This window comes from Euleptes europaea, chromosome 5 (genome assembly GCF_029931775.1).
Source record: "Euleptes europaea isolate rEulEur1 chromosome 5, rEulEur1.hap1, whole genome shotgun sequence".
NCBI lineage: Eukaryota > Metazoa > Chordata > Lepidosauria > Squamata > Sphaerodactylidae > Euleptes > Euleptes europaea.
This window is the reverse complement of record NC_079316.1, coordinates 34746517-34774044: the sequence shown is the minus strand read 5'-3', so window position 1 is coordinate 34774044 and position 27528 is coordinate 34746517. Positions and strand designations below refer to the sequence as shown.

General features: G+C 38.5%; 1 protein-coding gene across 1 annotated transcript; it reads right to left on the bottom strand.

The window, feature by feature from the left end:
- Positions 1–2881: 2881 nt before the first annotated feature.
- On the bottom strand, positions 2882–27048 carry TFDP2 (transcription factor Dp-2). Its single transcript, XM_056850402.1, is given in 11 exon segments — positions 2882–3065; positions 4308–4413; positions 7968–8134; positions 10569–10720; positions 11086–11154; positions 11484–11627; positions 12603–12765; positions 13923–13970; positions 16976–17097; positions 22133–22210; positions 26956–27048. Coding segments are annotated over 11 exon segments (1326 nt in total).
- Between the last annotated feature and the right edge of the window lie 480 nt (positions 27049–27528).

The window sequence follows — 27528 nt, the reverse complement described above, 5'->3', positions numbered from 1 at the left end:
TGTGTGTGTGTGTGTGTGTGTGTGTGGGGGGGGGATGTATGTGATTGAGGAGATTCAGTTATAAAACTTGAGTATTATTTCCAATTTGAGAGCACACTCAAAGTGACATACACTAAAAAAAATTAACAGCAAGATTCAAAGACTTGCTCTTGGATATATTCAGGATTAACTAGCAATAAGCCAGCAGATTTTCAAATAATCCTGTAGCTACTATTATAGCCTGTAACAAGCAGAGCTATTGCAGCTTGAAACATGGAGGAAAACTGTCAATGCAGCCCCTTCCAAAAGGCATTCTTACCTATGGACACAATGCATGACTGACTATACGAATAGTGATTCAGAATTGTTATACAGTATTATACTATGCAAAATGTTATACAGATTGGCCTGTACAAAATTGGCCTGGAAAGGACAGACCATAGGATCCCTCTTGGATCAAACCAGTTGTCAGCCTAGTCCAGTAACGTGTTTCACACAGAAGCCAAGTAGCTGCCCTGGAATCTGCAGATCTACAGATCCACACAGAATTTTTAAAAATTATTTGCATGTAGCCCAAGAATACACGCAAGGCAGAATTGTGCATCTACTCTTGTCTGCTTTCTTTAGATACTGGCATATCCCATTTATGTTATAAAATGTATGAATGGAGGTTGCAATGTAATGACCTAAAAGGGGTGTACAGATGGGGCTGCTATACTCTTTCCTAACAGGAAAATAAAAAAAAACACCATACAGGCACTTTTCAACTAGCCATGCTCACTTCCAGTAATGGGTTGGGGAGCAGAAACACACCCAGAAAGAGTACAAGCAGCAAGGTAGATGGGAAAGAGATGCTTACAACCCACATGCTCCTCTGGCATGTAACCAGAGGAAAATGCACACACACACCTAACCTACTTTACACATGAATTAGGCAGACTTGTTTAAAAGCTTTAAAGATGTAGGTTTGCTGTTGTCAAGCACAGTTTGCCCCTCAGATTTCCAACAGAGGCTAAAGAGTAGATGAGAGTTTGAATGAGGATTAAGACTGCGTCTCTTCACTTCCCCAGCTTTCTGGCACAATAAGGCCAAGTTCAATCTAAGGTCTGTTCAGGCCCAGTGTCCAGAGCTTGCTACAGACCTGCTTTCAGTGTTGCAAAAACAGAGATATGAGAAAGGCCTCTTTGACAACTTGCCAAAATTCACATAACAACCATATTAAAAATTAAACAGGTGCTTGTTAGCTCCCAGGTTGCAAGGTACTGGGAAGACAAAAAATGCTTTCACAGAGTTGACTCTTCCGGATGTTAACACTTTTCTGTAAAAATTCACTGCAGAATATAACTAGCACACAGAAAAAAGACGCTAAAATATATTCCTTTCATTTCCTCAGAACTAGATCACAATACTTTGTGCTCAAACTCCTTTATTAAAAAAAACTTTTTAAAAATTGCCTCTCTGAGATCACAAGTAAAAATGCTCCTTAAATTATGGCATTAAGCATCAAGTGATTAATAATATATTTTCATGAAGTTACTTACAAACCATGGAGCGATTTTTCTCATTAGCAGTGCATTAAGCATAGATGGAATTACACAGTCATAATTTTTAAAAACCTGAGATCAGAAGATCAGTGACAAAATTTCCTTTTGGTTCTTTAAAAATAGTTATATCTTATAAATTACTGTGGGTCTCGTGTAGAATTTTTGGAAATAGTACTATATCAGAGTATAATTTTATTTCATGGTAACCAAATAAGCTTGGATTTAGTAGCATATTCTTAACCTAAAATTATATAAAACACTACAGTCTACAATTTTAGCTCCCTGTAATTAACTTCATTTATAAAAACCAGGTAACACTACAGACCAATTAATATTTAGTATTGGTTATCTTTTATATGTATTAATGCTGAGTATCCTCCTGCTACTTACTAATGGATAATAGAAAAGATCTGTTGAAATGCTATATTTTCCTGAATGAATCTGTGTAACCATTTCTGTAATCAACAAGCTGATAAGGCCAAAACATGCATCTCAATAGCCTCCTTAATGTTATTAGAATTGGAGGATGATCTTTTGCACACACAAAAAAGCTAGTATTGTCACAAGACTATGAGATAACAAGAATCTTAGGTAATGAAGGTCAGCAGCTAAGGAAGCAATACACCATGTTACAGAAAACCAAACTATGCACTTTACCTACACTCTATCAGACCTTTCCAGAAAGTGGTCTTTTTTCTTGGTTGTATATGAAAACCGTTCTGCTTGTGGGCCTGGAAGGGGTGAGTGTGCAGCTGTTATGTTGGCCATGTGACCAAGTCAGGCAGGGGCATTTCATACTGTTGGCTTGCCCAAGACCTTATGGGGGACTCCCAGTTTGCCAGGCAACATCACTGAGGCTGATAGAGACTGGCTCAAGTAGTCATCAGGATTTAGCAGGTGACATACAGTTTTATGGCCCAGTAGGCCCCAATGCACCAAACAAGTTATGGCCCAGTAGGTTACCTCTCAAACTGACAACGTGCTGTCCAGGACTACAACGTACACACAGCAGCAGCCTGCCTTTCACCAGACCCTCCCATCCAATCTAAAGAAGACTAACAAATGGGATCCACACTGCCCCTAGGCACTGGACAGCAGTACTGGTGACACTGTAGATTTTCACCCTAGAGTGGCCATCTGCCTGTGTCAGGGCTTCTCCGCTCTGTCCTATATATATGAATTCAAGGACTGGATCATGCTCTGGGCTTAATTAGGAATTCTTTGAGTCTCTCTCACGCTGGATGAATCTTTCCTAAACCTCAAAGACATACAGCAAAAGGGGAAGAAAGCTACATAAAGAACATGAGCTCACGCTAACAGCGCACAGGAGCAGCATTTTGTAGCGCTGGTTTCTGCCTTCATTCTGGTGAAGAGGGGTCGTCTTCATCCTCGTCCTCATCCTCATCATTGAATGAACATGGGGTTTCACCACGTGACTCTGAGTAGTGTGATGTTGCACCGCTGGACTGCTGACTGCTGGGGGCCACAAGGTGTCCTGTTGCTAGGGCCACTTCAGCATCCAGACACAGCCCTGGATTTCCACTACCAAAAAGCAGAAAATTAGTTATCAGAGAAACCTGTCTCCTCTTTAACAGTTTTTTAGATGGGCTTTAAAAGATGACATCCACTACACTCTCAGCTATAAAATTTCAATTTATTTCATTTATACAGTGCTGCAATACAACACCTGGTGTACTGCAGGATATATGATGGGAGAATCTTGGGCTTAATTAACACATGCATATTTGTCACTTGTCAATTTTGAATGAAAAGTAACGGCTTCTACTTTGTTATGAAAATGATGAAAGCTAGTGTGGTGGACAGTACCAGACTGGGAGTGTTTGCTTTCTCCACTCTGTCATGACATTCAAAGGGTGACCTTGGGTCAGCCACTAACCTCCAGCCCAAACTGGAAACGGGAGAAAACACATGCTAAGCTGCTTAAAAGGACAGTAGGGAAAATAAACCAATGAACCAATTCCAGACTAACTTCCACATACAGAACATTCCAGTGACCTAATATCAGGTCATACATAATGTTTTTCAGAAGAGGAGAGGGAAAGTTTGCACATTCTGCTGAAGAGTCAACAGAAAAAAGGGGAGCTGCACAAAGCAGTGAAGAACATGATGCAGACAGAACTAAAGGAAAATTTTTTAATAAAAAACTGAATGCAGTTGTAGATATATTTCAAAATCCACTTAGGGGAATTATGAGACCATACACATGTAAATGTTATGTATGAAACAGAGAGGCTGAAGAAAATCCATGCAAGGAAATTAATTCAGCTTATCTTATCCACAAGTAACATCTACATGTGTATGTTCCCACAATTCCCCTGAAGTTTTCAAAACAAAGTGGGAACTGTAGTCACATTTTTACAGAACATATCCCTTAGCACCTTTTTTGCTTTGCCTAAGTCCCACATTCTGCCAAGAGCTCTCAAGTGTTGAGTAACCGACTGATAAAAGGCTGACGCTCATTCATTTGTGCCCTTAGCAGTTTAAACCTAGTAGTTGTGCCATCCCCTGTTTAAGGCCTCTTTCCCCAATCACAATGGAAAGCATGTCTAATTACCCTTAAACCTAAATGCACATTTCCACATTCACAGTCAAAAATGGAAACATATACAAGGGAAAGGAAATCAACAGAGATGTAACTAAAATGAGCCTCACCAAGGATCAATATGAATGTGTTAGTGTTTAGTAGGAATTAAAGGCTCTGGGGAGGCTATTATATACAAGGTTATTACAAACCACATAAAAGCAAATCAAACACATATTTACCTTGATTTAGAAATAGGAACATCACCCACTATATCAAAAGGTAAACCTGCTTGAGAAGAACTGAAAACTAGCCCCTTGTTCACCCAAGAAATTCCTGCAGACATGTCTAAAAGAAAACAAAGTTAATTACAATGCCACATGCTACACTTGTCACTTAAGATAACAATAAAGTGCACACATAAAAGCAGTTTTCCTGTTGAAGAACCATTCTAGCTTTAGAGGTTTGTGCTCTCTAGGTACGAAACTCACACCATTCTGAAATCTTAAGAGACTTCTGAAAATTCCAGCTTCATTTTTGCTCTGCAATCATGAGGCAGAGTCTGTTGAGACATTTGAAACAGAAGTGTTCTGCATATTCCTCCTAGTTTCTAATTCCTCTCCTTCCACTATATAAACTGTGTGAAAACTATTCAGAACCTATAAGCAGCAACTGCTCAGAAGCCCTGCTGGGCAGGAGACTCACCTCCCCCCCCCCCGCCCACTTTCTTAAAACCCTTGGTAGGCACCACAAAAGGTTACAGCGTCATCATGGTGGCTGCAGGCGCCATGTTGGGGACTCTTGGTGTACCATCTTTACAGTATTCTGTGTAACTTGTTGTACAGAACTTGGGTTACTATCAGCATTAAAGTTCAACAACACAGGTTAAACACAGAAAAATAAAATTGTGGGGCTAGAATAATTAGCTTTTCTTCACTCCAACAGAGCTGGCATGAGTCTTCTTTTACAAACAAGCAAGTAGAACTTTGATTCAGGTGTTCATCAATTTGAATTCATACATAGCTTTGCCACTACATTTATTGAGTTTCTATTCCCTTCCTCATTTCACTCTGATTAACAAAATGGGTTGTCTATCTCAAGTCAAGCATAGCCTTAGAGTTTGAATTACAGAGCTAGAATGAGAAAGCGAACAATATAAGAATGAAGTTCATAAGTCAAACCTCTCCACCTTAACATGCCCTACTTCCTCCTGGGAAAACCCCTTTGAAGACAGAATTGCATCATAGATCCAGTAAGTTGAACTTGGAGAATTAGCCCAAAGGATCATTTGCATAGGTTGGTAAGGAAGTAAATGAAACATTACAACAATTGAGTTGTTCTACTGTCATTGTTTGCCAGATTTTCAAGAAATTATTCCTAGTCAGAAAGACAGGAAACAAGATCATCTGCTTATACATATTAGGAAGAACAACATGGTCTAGCTAAAGCGTTAACCATTTCTAGAGCTGCCATATTAGTTGTATGAAATTAATACAACACAGTCAGGTTTGTATAAGTGATTGTTCAGCATTTGACATCTCAGAGGTTTATTCAGTACATCCGGGAGGTACGTTGCTAATTTTATTTCATATATTTATTTCAATGATTCTAAGAAACCTCAGACAGTGAAAATTTCAATATAATTATGTCACCACAAACATTTTATGCTTGGTCTAAGGACCGTAATAATAATAAAAGATTTCAATATAATTGCTCTAGTTTTAAAATTTCTATGAAAGCATCATCTGATTTTCAATTGCTAAAGTTTGGCTCAGACAACGAAGCAACTGCTGTCAAGTTGGTAGAGCAAACCTAGTTGTGACACCAAAGCAGCCACCTGCGTCACTGGAATTTCTGATTGGCAGTTATCAAAATAGGAAGCTCATTTACTCATTTGTATAGATTCAATGATAAATTAAGCCATGAATCAAGAATAATTATTTGTGAACACTCATTAAAGAGGCACATACGTTTTAAAAATGGATATTCTTACATTTTCACTTTGCCACAGGCCTTGAAAGAAAGGATTATGCCGACAATATGAAGAAAAGTTAGATTTTGTTGAGAACCTTACACAAACCTGGTTCCTATCCTCTTCTTGAAAATTTTACAACACATAATTAAATTAGATACATTGTTTGTACGGGCCTCTGGCTTCAATGGTTAGGCAAATTAGTCACAACCATGCTATACAGTTTGTCATGATTATGAGAACTGATAGGACTCTTTGAACTATTGTTTGCTCTTTGCTACCCAACAGTATCTAAAAACTAGATACTAATCTGTTAAAGATTTTCTATTCCTTGCCTCAATCAACAACCAAAAGGGAGGCTGAGCTCCTAAATGGGTTGGCATCTTCTGATCACATCTTCCTGGCCATCTGCTCACTGTGGCCTCCAATGGCTTCAGGTGCAGCGAAACCCCTCTACTTCAGTAACAGAAGGCCTGGGCAGGCTCAGAGGCACTTTTGGCAAGGCAGTAAATGGGGAAGATCCTGCTAGCTAACTGGCTAGCAGCAGCTGAATAATATCTCAATGAGCCTGTTTCATCTCTTTTTCTCACAGGTATTTAAGGCTCTCCTGTACTTCAGCTCTTAATCCAGAGTTCTGCCAGGAGACAGACAGAAAAAGAGAGGAAGACTTGCTTTGTTTGTTCGTTTGTTTTTTAAAAAAACCCAATTTGTTTGTCTCTGTCTCTTATTGCATTAGTCTGATTGTATTGTAAGGTGTTTTGGGTCCCCATAGGGAAAAAAGAGGTCTATGAATAAACACATCCACTGTGGGAAGGACGATTTCTGGTTTGTCCCCATCAAGCATAGAAATGGACTCAGCCTTGACATAATTCCCTCAGCTTTTCCACTGAATGGAATGGATTAAGAAGACCTGACCTGTATGAATTTAAATTAGGTGATCTTCATACAACTTTAAGACATATGGGGAATGGCTGCAGGAGGAGCATGGTAGACCATAGTTTCTATGAAGGCCAACTGAATTATTGTACTTGAATGACATGTTATACTGGAAAAATGGCTTGAATCCAGAAATGTCTTGCCCCCAACGCCTTCCACTCAGTGAAAAGCCATTTCTGAGGTCCAGGGATATTCTGGAACAGTGGATATTGTGGCATGGGGAATAGGGAATCAGAGAAACCGTCTTGCAGAAGTTGCTTACCCTTGGCATTAGGGCCTTTTTGGATTTGAATAATTTATTCCAAAATGGTCTTCTGGAATGTGGAAAACCTTAGAAATAGCGACACGCAGGTTGGGGATGGGATGGAATGTGCCATTTCATAGAAATGTGGAAGAAGAAAGCCCCTCAAAAATGTGAGAACAAACCAAGTTTCCTCCTGCTCTGATTGGCATGCTTTTGTAAAGAACTGATGGTGGGTCATATATGGAAGTCCCTAGCTGTAACTTCAGGACATGGGGCTATCAAAGCAGATTTGGGGTAGCAATCCACTTGATTCTTAAATATTGCTGGTGATATCCTATTCCCAGCAGCAAGGGTGCTTCTTTTGTTTGGCTCTTTTAGTGTAGGGTAAGCTAATTCAGTTCAGCAGGCACAGGCTAAACATGCTTGCACTTGTGTTAGCTAAATGAAGTTCGGTTATATCAGGATAAATTTACTGCCGCCAAGTGGAGGAGCAGCCCTTGCCATTGGCTCTCCCCACAAGTCAATTTTCTGGTCTTGTTATCCAGCTTTCAACACTACCTATTACAAACTTTATTGTCAGGATCTTCTTTAGATTCTCATTCTAAAATCGGCACTGTCTCTCTGTACAGGACTCTTTAAACATTTAAACACAGCCTTGGCAGCAGGGATTAACAGTCTCCCATTAATGTGTGTCTGTTCTAAATCTATCTAACACCAGAAAGCTACCATTTAGGTATGCAATTGTCTTACCTGTGACATAGCTTTTGAAAGCTTTTGGCACCAGGGATTTAGCAGCTCTTAGATCTTCTGATGAGCATCTGCCTGCCTCTAGACCAAATGACATTCCCATTCTCTTCAAAACTTCAGTGTCATCATGGATCTCAAAGGTATTATCAAACTTAAAGAGGTATTCAAATCTGCAGAAAGAATAAAAATCAAAGTGAGACTATTTCCTACAGTAGCCTAGTTGCATTTTCTAAATTATGTTAACAAGTGTCCAAATTCAATTACACACAGGAGATTACTTCTTGAGAAAGATATATTTAAAACATAGCTTGGTTCAGCAAGAGCTTTGATTGCATTTGTGTAACTGGCACCTCAGCAGGGCTCAAATTATTATATTTCCCAATTAAAACACTTTTTCCATGCAAGGCAATAGGAGGTAAACTTCTCCCTCATTAAACAGATTCAAAGATGAGGAAAATATTGCTTAAGCCAGAACCTTTCCTTTTACTAAACCCAATGGATTTTAAAGGTCATCTACAGCCTTGTCACAAAAACAAAGTTTTTGTCTTTCTTCCGCTTTCCCCTCCCACATCAGTATACATTTGTTCTGGTTTATATTAACTGAAAACTTTTATGACAGTTTATCTAACAGAACTTCATTGGGGGCAGGTAAAATACATAAATAAGTAGCTCTATAACTTTTTCCTCTCAGTACATTGTTTACTAATGTGCAAATGTCTTAGTTCCCAAAGTGCAGTTACCTACTACAGTTCTGTAAACAAACAAACAGAAAGTACCAGGGGTATAAAAGAACCCTACTGATTTTCCCACTGGGATGAAACTCTTGTATATATTGTGAGGTAACAGCCTCCTGCTTCTATCCATAGAAAGATGATCTGATAACATTTCACAGATAAGGTCCATTTGCATCGAAATTTTGGTTGGAAAGAGCCAGCCAAATCTCCCTTTAGTTTGCAAAGGACAAATTCTGCATGCATAGTTCACCTGAAAACTCAGATATTTTGCAAAAGGAATACAGACATGCTTTCTTCAACAGCAGTCACCCCTCCACAAACACACACTTTCCTAGATGCTTTGCTTGTATTGGTCTCTATGCTGGTTGGCTACTTTAGAAATGCTTATCCCCTGGTAATCTTGTTGGCCTTTAAGGTGCAATTGGACTTGAATCTTCCTCAACATATTTTCAGTTGGTGAAGAAAGTGAGTGATGCTAAGGTTTGTTTGTTTGTTTTTTAAAAAACACTATAGAACTTGCAAGTTCAGAACATTTTCAATTAGAAGGGATGCTTTCAGGGGTCTCCTAAAGTGCAGAATTCTAGAACCAACCATAACAAGCCTTGTCAACGTGTCAGCAATTGATTGAATGAAACCTTAATGAGAGGGTATATAAGAAGCTGTCACCACAGACAGCTGCTTGGGATACAAGAACAGCCCAGATGAACATAGAATTTACTAATGTCAGATGTTCTCCTTTCAAATTTATGACAGTTCATACGATGACTTCATAATATCTGAGGTTCAAAACACAGTTTTTGATGTTTCAAACTGAAGATAAAAGTTGCTTTATAAGGAACACAACTAGTTTAAATTTTCAAGGCTGCTTGAAGAAGCCTTTAAAAAAAGTGTACTCAAAAATCTGGGCCTATACATTTTGTTTTTAATGTTTCACAAAGAAAAAGGCTCTTGCCTCCCTTAAAGCTGATCCAAATAACCTCTATTTTCAAGGCTACCTTATGCTAAGAGACTATGTCTTGTGACATCATTTGTAATTACTAGTATTTTAAAACTTGCACATCAAGTAGCAATAACAAGTACTGTGCCATTTTCCCAAGCTTGCCTGACTGTCCTTGTACATGAACTCTCAGTTCTTCAGTCTAATCTTCCTTTCTGAATAACTGTTTTTCATCAGATAGGTCACAGTGGGAACAGAATCCAGATTCTGGATTACCAGGTGTTCAGAGCTGTTAAAGGGCACCTGCTATAAACTCAATGATTCATGTACAAGCATTTCCAACTTCTGCCAAGATGCGAGTACCTCCCAATTTTTCTATGAACTTTCCCTCTGCCAGGCAGATGTGAAATCCACCAGGCATCATGAACAAATCGCTGAACACAGAACTTGCTTCTACTTGTTATCCTAAGTACATGTTTTGCAATGACAGGATTGTATGTCACAATGATGTGTTTCTGTTGGCACTCATCACTATTTGTAAGACTCATTTCAAAGTTTCTGCCGCAACCTGTAGCAATGTTGGCAATTCATTAGACGGTGGGAGATGTTATTTTCTGTTGGGGAACTTGATCCACCAAACTTTTGGAATTCCAAGCTGCCCACATGGTTGCTTGTTAGAATGGCAGTTTTGGAAATTCCACAATTTTGTTGAATATATTTGAATACTCAACTCTTCTGTATCATGATATATTTGCATGGGCTCTTGGACTATTTGAATGAGTATATGGCAAGAAATAACAAAGACTAAATGCAAGAGCCAAGTACTTTACAAATGAACCAAACCCAATCCTCTTTTTTTTTGGTCACAAGTTTCCTAGACTTTTTACAAAACAGACTGAACATTTAAAATGCATGCTTCCACGTCACACTCACTTATCAGGAGAGATGCTGCAATCTATAATTGTTCTTTTGTTTGTGTTTATTATGAGAAAAGGCAGCTTGATGGTAGAGTTCAAAGCTGGAGGGCTCTGATCCTCCTGTTCATTTTGTTGATTTCTTTGTACCAAATTCTTGAAAGTAATTTGCTGTAAAAAGAAGTGAAGTTAGTCAGATTTTAGCACACATAACCTTTCCTAGGTTAATGTCTCAGAACGTGATAAAGCTCATGCTGGGTAACAGCAATGATCTTCTAGAAGCTCAGCAACAGAGGGTTTTTGAACTATGGAATGTAAAATTAAGTATGTACAAGTTAATTTCAAAAATGTCATTTCTAAGGGTGATGGTTGAGAGCATGACATGGGATCTATACGTAACCAGTGAGGAAGTGCTTTGTAAAGCATGCAGCAGGAATTCAACTGAATTTCAAAAAGGAATGACTGAGACAGCAAGTTTATTTTAGTAAGCAACTATATCCTTGGTTTATTTACAAGTAGAATTCTGAAAAATTTACCTGCAGTAGAAGCTCTTGCAGCTGAGCTCTCTTCTGTTTTATTCGTTCTATACGTCGCTGTTTCTCAATCTTCAGAGCGAATGCAAAATTAAAGATACAAAACAATATACAGATTAACATGAGTCTTTTTTGTGGACAAATTTATATATGTTGTGAAGAAATCAATTGTTTTAGGGAAGTAAACAACAGTGCACACAACATACACCGCAAATTTGCCAGACACATTCAGATTTGATTGGTGCCTTTTCACTTGTGTTAACATAAAAAAGCGATGAATACTATAGTTCATAAAAATTGTTATTCTAAAGTACGATTCCTTTATTATAAAGACAAGGAAAGAATTAGGTATCAGATATGTCCAGTTTTTAGGTGATCAACATGTCCCACCACTCCCTTACCTCCAGATTTTGACATTCTTGAGCTGAGTTCGTAGGAAGACCTATCCATCTGATTTCTTTTTTCTCCTTTGAAATAATGTTCATTGCCATTAACACATTGAGTGCATCATAAACTCTACGTCTAATATTCTTCTGGTCATAAGCCTGAGTAAAATACAAAACTGTTACATATATCACTCATACAGATATCAAAAAAGTTTAAAATTTGCTTTTAAGGTTCTACCCAATGGCATGAAATTTTTTTTTTTGGGTTCTCATCTTAGGAAGACAGCAGGATACCATTGTTATGACTAAAACTACAGACAGGCTTATGAAAAAATTAAAATATTCACAAAGGCAAACTAGCTTTCTAGCCTCCTCTCTTCTCCCCCTACCATATCTAGGCCAGCCTATACAAGGAATAAACCTGTGTCTAGACTTATTTGATATCTTCAAGATTTAAGTAACATTGGTCGTTTATGCATGGATGTTTTACCTGAGGTTCGTTGCTCGCTGGACCCACACTTTCCTGTTGGGAATCTATGCACGTTTCGCCCAAGAAGCTTCTTCGGAGGAATCTGTTAGAGTTCTTTGAAAACCACTGCAAGACTAATAGATTCCCCTGAAGAAGCCTCTTGGGTGAAACACATAGGGAATTTTACCTGAGTAATAAAATATATTTTTAACCTATTTTGCACCATCAGCCTTGGCCTTATTTTTTATCTCCTGTGACTGATTCAGTCCTTTTATTTCTCCCTGGTCATATATTATGCCATAAGACTTCTGGAATGAGTGCTAGGACATCTCTGTCTGTATAACCTCACTACCAAGTGGTTGCCTTGACACCACAAACCATGAGATCATGCTGAAGTAGAAAGTTTGTATGACCAAAGCAGCAACTGTCACTTCTGACACACATAACTTACTCATATCATTCTAAATAGTTGCTCTTTTTGGAGGAGAATTAGTATGAAAGAAAATACCTCTGCCCCTTTTGGCTTCCTATAAGGCTGTGACAGAACTTGCCCTTTTCTCCATTGGTGAAAAATCACTTCATTCTGGTCTTAATAAAGTTTACTGCAACTTGTCAGGCAGGACAAAAATGTAGTTATGAGAAAATATTTGTTGTTCTTTACTTACTGAACCTGTAGCTAAGAGGGTATTACAATTTGTAAATTCTGATACCAGCTCATCTGCAACTTCATTATATGATGTTGTTCCTTTACGCTGGACCTTTTCACACACTTTCATTGAAAAATGCCTTAGACCCTTGCCGTTCTTATCTCCTTTCTTGCTTCTTTTACTGCAGAAAAGACAAAAATCAGAAGGACTGTTATATGAGATCATTTTAGGATGCTAAATGTTTCTATTCTCCGGCTATTTTTTTAAATAACTAGTTAATTATTTTATGCTATTTTATGATTTTATCATGTATGATTTTACTTTGTAAACTGCAAGCAGGCTCCCTGGAGAGGCTGCAATAAAAGTTTTCTAAATAAATTCATGTATGCACCCAATTATCTTGCAGAATTAATTAGACTGAGGGCCAAACAACATGCTACTGTTTTTAAAGACTTGGGTCCAGGTTCTCCGCAGCCACATAGCAGCTGTGAAGAACTCCTTTTTAAAAATAGGATAGAGTCCACATGGGCTCAGAACGGTATCACGGCTGGGGCGAGAAGGCCTCCTGCCTCCCCCCCTGCCATTTTTCCATGTGAAAATCAAACTAGGGCAGGGGGATTATCCCCTGATTTTGATGATAAGCTAACCCAAGGTGAATCCCCGAGAAGTCAATAGTGCCACTGGGGTTTGGCATGTGCCAAGTGTGTCAGGCCATGTACAATCTTCCTCACCCCCCCCCCCATATTTTATCAGCAAATCAACATTTTTCACAGATAGATGGTGCATCACTTTTGGCTCTTGGAACAAAAAGGTTGCCTACCCCTGTGCTAGACAGATGATTTAGAAGGAATTTAAAAGTAAACTAAAAAACAGGAAAAAGTAAAAGGAATTTAAAAGTATGCAAGTACAAGAGAGAGAAGAATTTGTTCCAGTTCAGCAGACAAAACTATTTCTACAGAAAAACAGAATCAGAGATAAAACTGGAATTTTATAACCTTATTCAAAGGAGCTGGTCATCATATTTACTTCATTTACAGCAGCTGGTCTCATTGGAGAACTTTAGGAGGTCTTGCAAGGCCTGTTTTGTTTACCAGGGCTTTTGATGGGATATGAACAGCAGGTATCTCTTTGCTGGGGGGGAGTATTTGGGGTTTGTTATTTTATTTTGGTTTTAACTTGTTATACTTCAATTACTTTAATCAGCTTTGAACCAAGAGGACAGGTGGGGTAAAAATAGTTTAATAAATTAACAAATTAATCAATTGTCTTTCTCACTAAGACTCAAGGAGGATTTGATTGGTAGAATAAGGTTCGTTACAAATCAATAGCAACACATACCTTTCTGAAAAATCTGTTTCCATAAAATCTCGAGTTCGTTTTCTGTCCCTTTGAATATATTAAAACAGTCAAAACATTAGAACGTGTATGATTACACAGTATTACATATTTTTAGCCCAAGATATCCTTAAGTACTTGCTAGCCAAGTACTATGGCAAAAGAAAAAACCTACTACAATTCTATGTCTCCAATGATTTAACCATACTTTTAATCCAATGCTTTTATATACACATATTCAAAGTAGCTTAAAATGAAAATTTAAATAATGTTGCAGTTTAAAACGCAATAGCACACATCTAAGAAAATTGAAGTAACCCAACCAAAATTCTACAAAACAATTGTTTTGATTATTTAGAAACCAGGGTAAGAATTTTTTCCCCTAAATAGCCTATTTAGGACACCTTCAGAATTAAAACCAATTTTAAACTATCAACCATATATAAAACACCACGAAGCACCAACAGTGAAAGACAGATGATATCAAAAGGATTTATTCAAAACTTCCCAAAAAAATTTACCATTTCAGATTGTTCTAGCAGCCATATTAGTTTCCTTATATCTGATCAAAAACTTAAATGGAAATCCCCATCTATATTCAATTTTATTCTTTGCCAGTTGTCTAGTAAGAAACCAAAGATAAGTTTGTACAACTCTGGTCTCCCTTCATTATTCTTTGGAATAGAAACAAATCTAAAGAATTAGTCAAAAAAGAGATATTGAACTTTGTTTTGATTGTCCAACCTTACCTCACGGATACTGTATGATATGATATGTACTATGTAGTCTCATGTATTGAATATAATGAAATAATCGGGCGGGGGGAGTCTTCACTAAGACACAGGCAACTCTAAGAGTCCATTCACAAAGAAACAGTGTTCCGTAATATCTGTGAGATGTCTCTCCTGGTATGCCACCCAGAGAGCATTATGCTCTGCACACACCAACTTGCTGGGGGTCCCTGGCCCAATGTGTGCCCGGCTGTCCTCAACCAGGGTCAGGGCTTTTCTGGCCCTGGCCTGGAGGAACTCCCTCTCCAATGAGACCAGGGCCCTGCAGGAATTGATGCAGTTCCGCAGGGCCTGTAAGACCAAGATGTTCCTCCAGGCCTGTGCTGAGGGCAGCAACAGCTTTCCAACATAGCTGGCCTCCCTTCCTATTCCCCTTGCTGTACTTTATTAGATCTGGAATAGGGGTCCCTGACTACTTTCTGGGCTGGCCTTGGCCCCTGTGTGCCGGAAAATGAGTGTCATCTGTTTTTAATTTAGAGATTGTTCGGTTTTAATTGGGGGAATGTGTATTTTTTTAAATGTTTTATGTTGTTTTATCTGTTGTTAGCTGCCCTTCTCCAGCTGGGAGAAGGGCGGGATATAAGACCAAAAATAAAATAAAAATAAATGCATATTGGAAAACCCACAGAAAAGACACTGCTCCTATTAGATGCCAGTCTGGCGTCTGTCTACAAAGGAATTCAGAGCAGGGACTCATTAGCTGATCTTAAAAAGAATGAGAAGGAATGCATGGGGGAAGACTGTCCTCGCATACACAAACCCAGATGTGCAAGAAGTGCTAAAGCAGGATTACAACTGAACATCAAGAAGACAAAAGTAATACCTGGGGAATTACGCAACTTTAAGGCTGTTGCAGAACTAGCAATTGTTAAAGATTTTCTATTCCTTGGCTCAGTCATCAGCTAAAAGTGAGACTGCAACCAAAAAATCAGGAGATTGAGAAGGGCAGCCATGAAGGAGCTAGAAAAGATTCTTTGGTGTAAGGATGTGTCGCTGGTGACATATTAATTCATGTCATAGTATTGCTCATTACTATGTAGAGCTGTGAAAGTTGGACAATAAACAAAGCAGACAGGAAGAAAGTTAATTCATTTGAAACTGGTCTTGGAGGAGTTTTACGGATACCGTGGACCACTGAAAAGACAAATAAGTGGGTTCTAGATCAAATCAAGCCTGAACTCTGCCGAGAAGAGGCTATTGTACTTTAGTCATATTATGAGAAGACAAGAGTCACTGGAAAAGTCAATAATGCTAGAAAAACTGAAGGAAGCAGGAAAAGAAGACCCAATATGAGATGGATTGACTCAATCAAGGAAGCCATGGCCCTCAGGGTTTGCAAAGCTCAGCAAGGCTGTTAAGGATAGGACATTTTGGAGGTCATTAATTCATAGGGTCGCCATAAGTCGGAAGTGACTTGATGGCACTTAACACACACACACACACACACACACACACACTTACTGAAATATTTATCCTGCTTCTTTACCCCCACCCAAAGCAGCACTAATTGGTAAGTGGAACTGTAACCCTGGATTCATGTCCCAGTGTGCACAAACCACACTTCCCTTCTGGCATCAAGGAAGGGTATTTAATGAATTACTACCTACTTGGGAGGATAAATGTTTTTCATTTCTGCATCCTGTTTCCTCTATTTTAGGAGGAAAGAGATTCAAACTGTCTTGATTATTTAGATTATAAACTTGATGGTATTCTTGGGTAACTTAGGGTAAGAAAGTGTGTACATGGCTCTGCAACAAGTGTTAAGTATAATACACTGAACACAAGACTCTCACATACAAGGATAAATGAAACAGTCACTACCAAGCTCAAAGAAAAGTCCTGCTACTTAATTCTGAACATTTATTTTTCATGATCAGGAAACCTATGCCAGCAAAACAGGCTGTGCTATTCTTGTTAAGTAATTAAGCATTAAAACTTTCCCCTCTTGTGGAACCTCTTTTCTCCCCTCTTCCTCTAACCAGAAACATTTCATACACATTTCCATACTGGCAGAAGTTAAAACACAAATTTATGGAAATAGTAAGGACTTGTTTTAATTGTATAAACCATCCTGATTGTTCCCCCATCAACCTATGTATAAATGATGTAACTTAATAAACCTTGACCAAAGTCAAGTAGTAACATGTCTGCGCACAAGGGTCAAAAGGTCTCCAACACACTGAGGAGTGAACTCTTAGCTATGAGGGGGGAAAAGGAACTTGAAAGGAGTGTGCAAGAATGAGAAAAGACAAATAGGTTATTTACCCTGGGACCCAGCCAGTGGCTTCTGTTATATGTGTCTGAGTGACCATGGCTGGCACTGTGGTATATGAATTTCCAATCAGAACACTTCCTGAATTGGTCAATCTTTGCGGTGTGCTTATAATCTGAGAATTAGACATAAAAAGAAATTAAACTCTGCAAATTATTCTGTGTTCAGAAGTAAAAATAAAATTGCATTAACACTTGAGCAAAAACAAGGAAAGTTAAGAATATTGGCACATTGCCTCAAAGGACATGTTGAGTTAAAGATGAACTAGCCCATCTCAACACATTCCGCTCCAACCATAAGGCACATGAAACAAAATAATAAGCTACCAGAGATAGGGATGGCATTGCCCTGGATCACACACCAATAGAAGTAATACAACAGACACTCCTGAACAATTCAGCGTCTTTCTACCTATCCATGGACAATCTCAGGTGCAAGCCTAATGAGGGGTTGGATTTACTGAGGCTGAGAGAAAGAGAGAGAATTAGGAATGTGATCAGTATAGAGATGTATTGAGGGGGAAATTGTTGGAGATACAGGCAAGAAATACAAATCTCCCTTAAGCATTATGCACTAGAATCTGGTAGCACAGTCCTGCCCTATATAAACACATGTAAGCTTTGATTCACTTTGAAGATTCCATGCATAGTAGACCACAAGGCTAATTACACACACTACCACACAAATAACTTAAATATTCAGATGGGAATTCTGCAATTCACAGAATATCTGTCCTTGCTTTTCAACATGAGCCAAAGTTAAAGATAGGCAGTAAGCAACCCTGCAGGGTTGCATTTATTTCCAGGTGGTGAAAAGAAAGCTGACACACATAAAACAAAATGAGGAAAAGACAGCAGCTATTCATTCTTTACACAAAGCAGATGATCCTAAGACGCTCTCATAACCATGCCTACTCTTTTATCATTATTGGCAGATTATATCATCGAGGTCTACTTGGGGCCAAATGAGTAGATGTTGCTGCTATAATGCACTGAACGTATAAATATGCTTTTTAAAGTGAGGGAGGGGGAAACAATCAAAGCATGTGTGACGGTATTGCTAAAAAGAGCCCTTCCGTACAATATTCTCCTACCAGTGGAAATGTAGTTTTTTTTTTCATTTGCAGCACATATTCGCTACATTTTTGTTCAAGGTTATGCTCTGATTGAGGTGATACTGCAGCACTAAAACCATATTTTGTCAGTGAAAGAAAATGACAAAGCAGCATTGTGGGCAGAAAGAATAACTTCTTGACACACAAACATTTTTAAAAGATGGGAGGGGTACAGTAGCATGGTTGTCTTTTCTGCAACAAACTATATTCCCCATCCATATCCCAGTGGAGCGGGGAACACTACAAGACTTTGGGAAGACCATAGTAAGGATGGACACACTTCGTAGGATCAAGTGAGTAAACCACTAAATTTTATCTTTATGTAGAAAATATATTTTCTTTCTATCTTCATTATGGATCAAGTCCACAAACACAGCATGATTTTGCAGAGCTGGTTACAACCTTAAGGATTTCTCTTTTGAAATAAAGTCAGCATGATGTGATCATGATGTCAGCCAGATGCTGTTCTACCAAGAGGACACCTTCTATGTAGGAATGCCAATTAAAACATTGGCAATTAAAATGCAAATTAAAATGCCTTGATAGTAGACGGTGTTCTCTGACCTACTGGCTTAGGTAACTTCATTCATCATGATCATAATCTTGACACAATTCTTCTACTGTCCAAGAATGATCATTATTTACATTAAATTTCCAAAGGTATCTTTGTTAAAAAGCACAAATGAACTGATTTTAAGTTATTCTCTGTCAAACCAACTTTACGTTATATTATGCAAAGTTTACCTAGAACAGAAGAAGTATTAATATATTGTTTAGGAATAGTTAAGGTCATCATACATTTGTGAAACCACTTTTGGAAATTTATGTTTGCATTTCAGCTAAAGATCTTACAATGTTCCCATAGGTATTTAAAGGTAAATCTGGATAGTCCAGGATAACCTGATCTTGTCAGATTTCAGAAGCTAAGCAGGGTCGACCCTGGCAAGTATCTGGATGGGACACCTCCAAAGAATACCAGGAGGCAGGAAAGGCAAACCATCTCTGAATGTCTCTTGCCTTGAAAACCCTACCAGGGGTCACCATAAATTAGATGTAACTTGATGGGCCAAAAAAAAAAAAAAAAAACAATTAAAGGTAGTACTCCTTCATTACTCACAGGCAGCCTTACTTTGAAACAGGAGTGCCAGGTGAAAGAAAATAGCAGGAAAGCAATCAGCACATACATCAACCCCAGCAATTTCTTTTAATGATGTGAAAACCCAAATTGTGCAAGATTCCAATCCCCCGCCCCCCGTGAGCCTGTTCTGACAATGGCAGAATCCTGGGGGTGAATTATTGTTTGAACAAGCCCAAAAAGTAATGTAAAATTCTTTTGAGAATAGCATTCATCAAAGAAAAATGTTATACTCTCTCTCTCTCTCTCTCTCTCTCTCTATATATATATATATATATATATATACACACATACACACACACACACACAAACACAAGTTCAATCTTTGCTTAACTATGCTTTTAACATGATTTGATATAAACCAATCCAAAGTTAGCGTTAAACAAATGCAGAAACATCTGTACTTCAGGATACAGGATGAACTATTAGCAGCAATGTGGGGCATACTTATGAACCAGGATACAGAACAGGTCTTCTGAAACAACATGTTAGGAACTAATTCTTACAGCATACATTTCGTTCTTTTTGTTTAGGCTAATATTAGAATGCCACAGTAGGAATTACAAACAGAGGCAATCTGGTTTATGACAATTGAACAGGGTAATACATTTCCTTATAGTGGTACCCTGCACAGTTAGTGTAACAAATAATGTTTCTATACAACAAACTTTTAACGTTTTCTACAATCGGTACACTAAATATTCTGATTTAAAGGGCCAAGTCCAACTAAATATATTTTTCGTATTAGATTATTTATTACAAAAGCTATTAACTGTATCATGGCTCCATTACTATGACAACCAGTAGATTATATTTAGATTAAGAAATCTACATTTAATGTTGTATCTGAATACTGAACAGGTAGGTTTCTAGCCTGCATTATCTTCTACTCTACTGCCACCTACTGTAAAGAAAACACAGACCTGATTACAGGAGGTATTATTTAACAAGAAAGCAGCCATAAACCAGAACCAAAGCAGACAGAATCACAGTAAACTTTGCCCTTACAGCTGGAGTTTAAACAACACTCTCTTGTATTAAGCAGAAGGTCTCAGGTTCAGTTCCCAACCTCTCCAGTTGAAGGCTTGTTAGCAGCAGGGCTGGTAGAAAGACCTCTGCCTCATTCCTTGGAGAGCTGCTGCCAATTAGACAGTACTTGATGAATCAATGACCTGACAGCATTAAGTACTTCGTATATGCTCTCTCAACACAGAGGCAGCAGCGTATGGCAGGATGCAGAACAAAAACAAATGACCTCTTGGGCTGGAACGACAGAGGACAGGATGTTCCAAAAGGATGGATGTTGTTTCAGATGGCTGGAAGTAGGACTCCAACTTCCAGATTTGCTCACGGACCAAAAGGAAACACTACAATTCTGATGTGCCATACAACTCTATAACTCTGTTTCTTTCCTTTTGGGTTGCAAGCCTGTGACACATGAACTGAAAACCATGAGTTGGCCAGACACATAAATTTTGCAGAGCTGGCTTATATACTTATACTTGGGGCTACCCTTAAAAGAGTGTTTGGAGGCTGAAGCTAGTGCAGAAAGCTGCAGCTAGACTACTGGTTGCGACCAGCTATTGGGAGGATGTGACCCCGATAATTACAGCAATTACAGCGGATACCAATCTGCTCCCAAGCCCAATTCAAGGTATTGGTTTTGACCTTCAAAGCCCTACATGGCTTGGGATGGGGTATCTGAAGGACTGTCTTCTCCCATATGTTCCTGCTTAGGAGTTAAGATCGCAGAAGAGATCCTCCTGATTGCCCTACCAATCAAAGACGCTTGTCTGATGGGCACATGGGAGAGGGTCTTTTCGGTAGCAGCCACACACTCATGGGACAAACACCTCGTTGTTGATCTTCAGGAGGCAGTTGAAAATGGTTTTATTTAGGACTGCATTTAATCAATTACTAGCAGTCCTAAACTGTGATTTTAAATTTTGCTTTATCTATTTAATGTAATTTATTTAACGTATTTTATCTATATTGTAAGCCAACTTGAGCTCCATATGGAAGAAAGGCAGCTAATAAATGTTTTAAAGGATCACTTATTTATTAAAGTGCTGTGGTGTATAGAAGTTATATATGGGACTGGCATGCAAATTTCTCTTTTCTACTATGTCACCTATTTTTAGATTTTCAGAAATAACTGCTAAGAAATTCTGCTAGTATTAAGCTGCTTTTATTATCATAAGATAATTATAGCAATATAATGAAAACTGCAACGTTGCCAGAGCTAACTCTCTCTTTAGTACCATCATAAAATATGCAGAAAAGAGTGATTATTGGAGCAAAGAAGGTGAAAGTCACAAAAGCCGTGCTAATATTATTGCTTTTGCCTTAGCTCTGCTGTTTGTAAAAGCAATGTCCTCTATTTATTACAAGCTTCATTTTTTAAAACCAAAAATCAAGCCTAGGGTAGGTGTTTATACTAAGCAAGGAAACTATTTCAGGGGAGCAGCAGGAAATATTGTGTAACTGTTTCTCTTTTTTAACCCCTTACTGCCCCTACACAGATCAGTTCTTAACAATACCACTCTAGATCATCAACAGAAGTGTATGTCTTTACAAAAGCAGTTGTACTATTGCTTGCAAAATGTTCTCTCCAGATAAAACCTAGAAATCTGTGCACCAGGAAGTACAAATTCTGGTGTTCTCTTCAGAATCCAAAAATATCACCCCAGCAACTAAGTGTTATGATTACTGCAATTCCTATCTGCAGAATTATGCAAAATCACCTATATTTCAGTTCCTCCAATGAACAGACAAAGTGCTATCAAACATAAGCTGAACATTCACGGGCCATTCTACTGACTACTTTTTGCTATTTTTCAGATAAACAGGAAGTCTGCCATATGCTTGTACCACACAACATTGTTGAAGAGTTGTACTTACCATTTGGGGTTCCACATTCACATGTATTGATACTAATAGTTTTGGCTAAATCTTATCTGGCAGGTTGTTGTTGGTCAACAATTATGGAAACAGTTCCTAAAAAGGATACCAAGCAGCAAGATTATTAATATGTTTACACAGAAAGCTACATGGCTGCAAAACTGATTTCACCTGTAAATAATGCCAATAGAAACCTTGCTTGGAAAAAAGACACACACGCCAACAAAGGGGAAAAATACTTAATTTATATTCCACAATTCCTCAAAGGAACTCTGCATGAAGGTTTATCCTTACAATACTGATATGGGGTAAGATAGGCCAATAATGACTTGCCCAAAGTCACTGGGGAGATTCATAGCCAAACAGAAATTTGAACATGAGTTTCCACATCCAAAAGCACAATCTATCTAGTGCACCACACTGGCGCCCCCCCCCCCACAAAAGAGAGCGAGAGAAAGCAGCAAACACTGTTTTGTGAAATATGCAGCCGAATCCTAAAGACACTTATTCAGAGGCAAATCTCACAGATAATGATGTTTATCCTTAGGTAGGTAAGCGTGTGCCTAGGACCAGTATGCTTGAGATTGAAGAGGATATGAGCATATTGCTCCCCAATGAAGAATGACTGAGGTTGAGGAAGTGAATCTGTGCATTTATTGTCCTTGGGAGAGTTTCAGTCTACTCAGTGGAGGTTCTCCCTATTCAGGCAGAACTTTAGCTTCCCCCTATTTCCCAAGACGACAATATTGCACAATGCCATTCTACTCACATGAATGTGCACACAAAGTCCCTTCTTTCCCATCCAAGATATAATGGGAGAAGTACATTGAATCAGAGGAGAGCTCCAAAGTGCATAAGCCTTACAGATTGCCATGATTCAATGGTGTATATATATATATATTTTCATTTTCTGAGATCAACATGGAAAAAAACAGCCAAAACTCTCATGGGAAGTCATAGTGGGCTTGCACAAAAAGTGTTATACAACTGCCAGGTCCCAGAGTTCTTTCTGCATTCTTTCCCCATTTGTTCAAACACCGGCTCACAGTCATAGGAGACAGTTACATAGAGTGTGCCCTTTTCACACTTACACAAAACTAATAAGTGAAATATACACCCTTATACAATCCATTTTCTGATCTTTCAAAGTTCTCAAGGCAGCTATGTGTGCTTGCAAGAGCTAAAACTGTACACACACAGCTCCATTTACATAATCAGTAAAGATGCCAATCAGCTGTTCAATGGGACTGAATCCTGCCCCTCCCTTCAAACAGGTGAAGGGCATATTTTCTGTCCAGAATACGTGTAAGCAACTCCACAGCTGGATCAAGGAAAAACGGCATGCCTAGCATCTTTTTGTGCAGGCTGTGGTTTGTCATCTAACTAGGAATATAGGCATATGCACCCTTAGCTGGATTTAGATGAAGGACATTTTACACTTCCCAAAATTATTTCTCTAACTAGCTTGCAAAGTTCTTGCACAGACAACCAGTAAGCTGGTAAAAAAACACTCCTTTTCTAACTTCACACCTTTTCAATACCATTTGACCATAAATGCCTCATTTCTATATATCCTGCCCCTCGCCTCAGTTTAATAAAGCCAAGCCCTTTTTAGTTAAAAAATGGAGGAAGACTTCTGCAAATAGCCTCTTCAACAAAATACTATGGGCTGGGATCCAATGATCCATCAGCAGAAGGCAATGTCATGGATTTTCTCTGCTTTCCCCTCTCTCCTTCCCCACAGCCATTTATAACCCCACTATAGCTGATTCTTAAGATTGCATAACCTGCATGGAATAACAGCCATGAAGATCTGTGGGCTGCATTTTCCATCTGTCAGCTGCTGAACAGGAAGATGGGAACAATTTAACCCCCTTCTCTCTCTTCACTGCATCCCAATGACCTGAGTAGGTGTTATTACTCCATATAGTTCTGCAACCCCACAATACACATTTACCTGTCATGGGTTTCCTATGTTGTTCCTCATTTTTTTTCTTATCTAGTAGAGAGATGCAGGATCCATTATAGAGGGCTGTTCAGCAGCATCTAGACTGTTTGCTTACTGGATTCCAATATGAGGTCAGTTCTTCATTTAGGATAACAGTCTTCTGCCATGAAACTACTGGAAGGCCGTGAAGTCAATAATTCATTATAGAATCAAGCAGAAGTAGCTAGACTGATAAGAAAGTGTATGGCTTCAGTAAATACTGAAAATGAAATTTTCAAAAACTTTAATCCACCATTATGAACACTGAATTTCTATGAGAAATACTGTTCTATGAGAAATACCATTTTGGACACATTGGTCAATAACACCCACTTAATTTTTTACCATTAAGCAACCCCAAGACTAAGGGGCCTTCTGGTTTGATTACCAGTGCAAACTCAAGTGTTGATATCTCATACTCCAGTGGTTCCCAAACTTTGCAGGCCACCACCCCCTTGGTTCCACAAACTCAACCCCAGCGCCCCCTACTCTATCCTATAAAAAGAATTAATCAAAAAAGGGGTTTGCATGACTCACTAAAGAAGATAACAATAAAATTTCAAAACAGTAACACACACTTATTCAAATTCAAATTAAAACTTTTTAGTTGAGAATTATTCAACAAAACTGATGAATTTGATCCAGTGGTACCAGCTCTTCAAAGTCTGGAAAAAAATTCTGATAGTTTCCACCAAATTTGCCAACATGGTGCCGTAGCTTGATCTATTAGTGAACAACACAGTTGAAGGGGCCCACCTATACCCCCCCCTGCCTTAGTGCCCTCCTAGGTAATCCCACCGCCCCCAGGGGGTGGTACTGCCCACTTTGGGAACCACTTATATACGAACATCCTACTACAGATATTCAATACCCATGTTAAAAAAAGAACCATCCCTCTCTATTTCTGTAATGAGAACTATTAGCTGACTTCTTTTCCATATAAAGCATGTACATATTGATCTTACTCAAAAACAGACCCTGGAAACAGAATAGTTACCCTGCAAATATAGTCCAGCCTTTTACACATTATTTTCAAATACAGCTGCCATGTTTTAAATAATTCACAGTGGGTAGCCGTGTTAGTCTGTTTGCAGTAGTCAAAAAGGGCAAGAGTCCAGTAGCACCTTAAAGACTAACAAAAATATTTTCTGGTAGGGTATGAGCTTTCGTGAGCCACAGCTCACTTCTTCAGAAGTATCTGAAGAAGTGAGCTGTGGCTCACGAAAGCTCATACCCTACCAGAAAATATTTTTGTTAGTCTTTAAGGTGCTACTGGACTTTTGCCCTTTTTGACTATGTTTTAAATAGTCTGTTAACTGGTTAATAAATTGTGAGGATTTTTGATAAGGAAAAAAAACATATTCCTCAAGGAAAGTACATTTAAAAATCAAGTATTTCTGCTTCCCTTGAAATAAACGCTTGATAATCTTACCTCAGGTGAACCACAAATGAAGGTTTATCTCAAAAAGACTGTATATATCATACACAGATCTAATACCAACCGGAACTGAGACTGAAAAGCCCTGTGACCTTGTAAGCATCAGACCCAGTCTACACATACAGCATAATGAGGTAGCAGACTCCAGGAGTGACATGGGGCCACTTTAGATTGCAGGTGGGGAAAGTAACATTTTTAATATTCTGCTATTTAAGAACTCCTTGAAAATAAAAACATGGCACATTAGGGAGAAAGGTTCTAGCTTAGTTCGCTGCATGCTGTCCTAGCTTCTTCTTAGAGGATATTATTAAAGTGGCATATGAAGAACTTCAAAAAAATTCAGTCCCCTCCCCTGCTGGCAAAAATGATATCCATTCTACCATCATGGCACTCTGCTCACCTCAGTCTGCAGCATGTGCAGACCAGGCCTTCGATCTCTCTCTAACTTTGTCCAAGGCAATTTTAAATGATTTGGCAATATTCCTGCTATACATTACAACAGCAAAGTAGGGCAATGCACAGAATTCTTTGCAACACATGTTTTTACCAAGGTAAATGAAGAGGCTGAAACGAGAACTTCAGTAAACAAGAAACATGCTTAAGTTGTTAAAAGTCACGTTTGCAGAGCAACAGGTTATGTAAGCAAGCTCTGTATTTAGGCATGTGTTTAGAAACAGTATTCAAATTTGCATTTATCAAGGCCATATACTACAAGTGTCTTAAAACACAATGAATTAATTCATTATGAATCCACAACAGTAAACTCTACAAACACACAGCTGAACTCTAAAAACACCTCATTCTCTAAGCACTTGCCAGTAAGAAAAACCAACATAATGGCAATTCTAGATTAAAAATGCAGGCACCAAATGATGTCATCCACAATGTCCTATAATAAACCACAAGGCAATGGAATGCGTTAGCCCACTTCTGAGCAAATACGCATGCCATTTCTGAGCCAAATATGATTCAGAAAAGCATACCAGTTGAATAGTCAAATATTATCCAGTCATGTATTTCTTCCTAGCTTACTTTTAAGAAACTCCACTTGCTAAGAACAGTTAGTCTCTTACTATGCTCTCTAACACTATTGGAAATTAAGTCACATAACTATGAAGCCTTTAGAAGACTTCATGTTTTTACATGTGTTTAATGTCATGAAACTAAAGCCATTGTTTCTCCTTCAAAAAACATGGTTTAGTCCCGAAGAAACACAGGTGACAGATTCCAATTTTGGATTTCCATTTAAGTGACAAACTACAGTAACTTCACCCCTCCCCCAGGACAGAGCAGTTATCTGTGTTCAGCTGCCAATAATCTTTTATTTAACATGCTATAAACGATGTTCAATTTTTACTGAAGACAAAAGGTAGTAGACATATACTGTAAAATACTTACACAGCTGAGAGAATCAAAAACATTCCCTCTTAGCTGAACTAAAGAAGCATGCCTCTTACTGCAGTACCAACACTTCACAGTCTTTGTTACCATTCAGAGGAAACCTGAGATGGTGCCAGGCCTGAGCAATCACTCACAACCAACCCACGACAAGTATACTAACAGAATATTCCAGGAAGATGCTCTCCACTTACACTTCTATAGAAAAGCTTTCAAACAGTACGAAAGGTGCTTTATAAAACTGAAAAAGTCATACTGAGAAACAACAGCTTGGCCAAAACTCAAAGTTATATAAGCAAGCAAGAGAAATGCATGTGCAGAAATATCTTTACCTTGTTATTTCTGCTACACTGTCTCATTTTCAAACAGAAGTCATTTTTTTTAAAATTAAGCAGCAGCTTACATAAGGACATCTTTCAAACTGAAAATGCTGCTAGTACTTGGGAACAGCTTAACCCTTTCTTTACCTATATTTACAAATCACGAGTTTTTGAGAAGTGTTCTGGATATCATTTCTTACATGCTCAACCGCTGCCCTAGAAACATCTAGCTGAAGGGAAGTGACTGTTTATG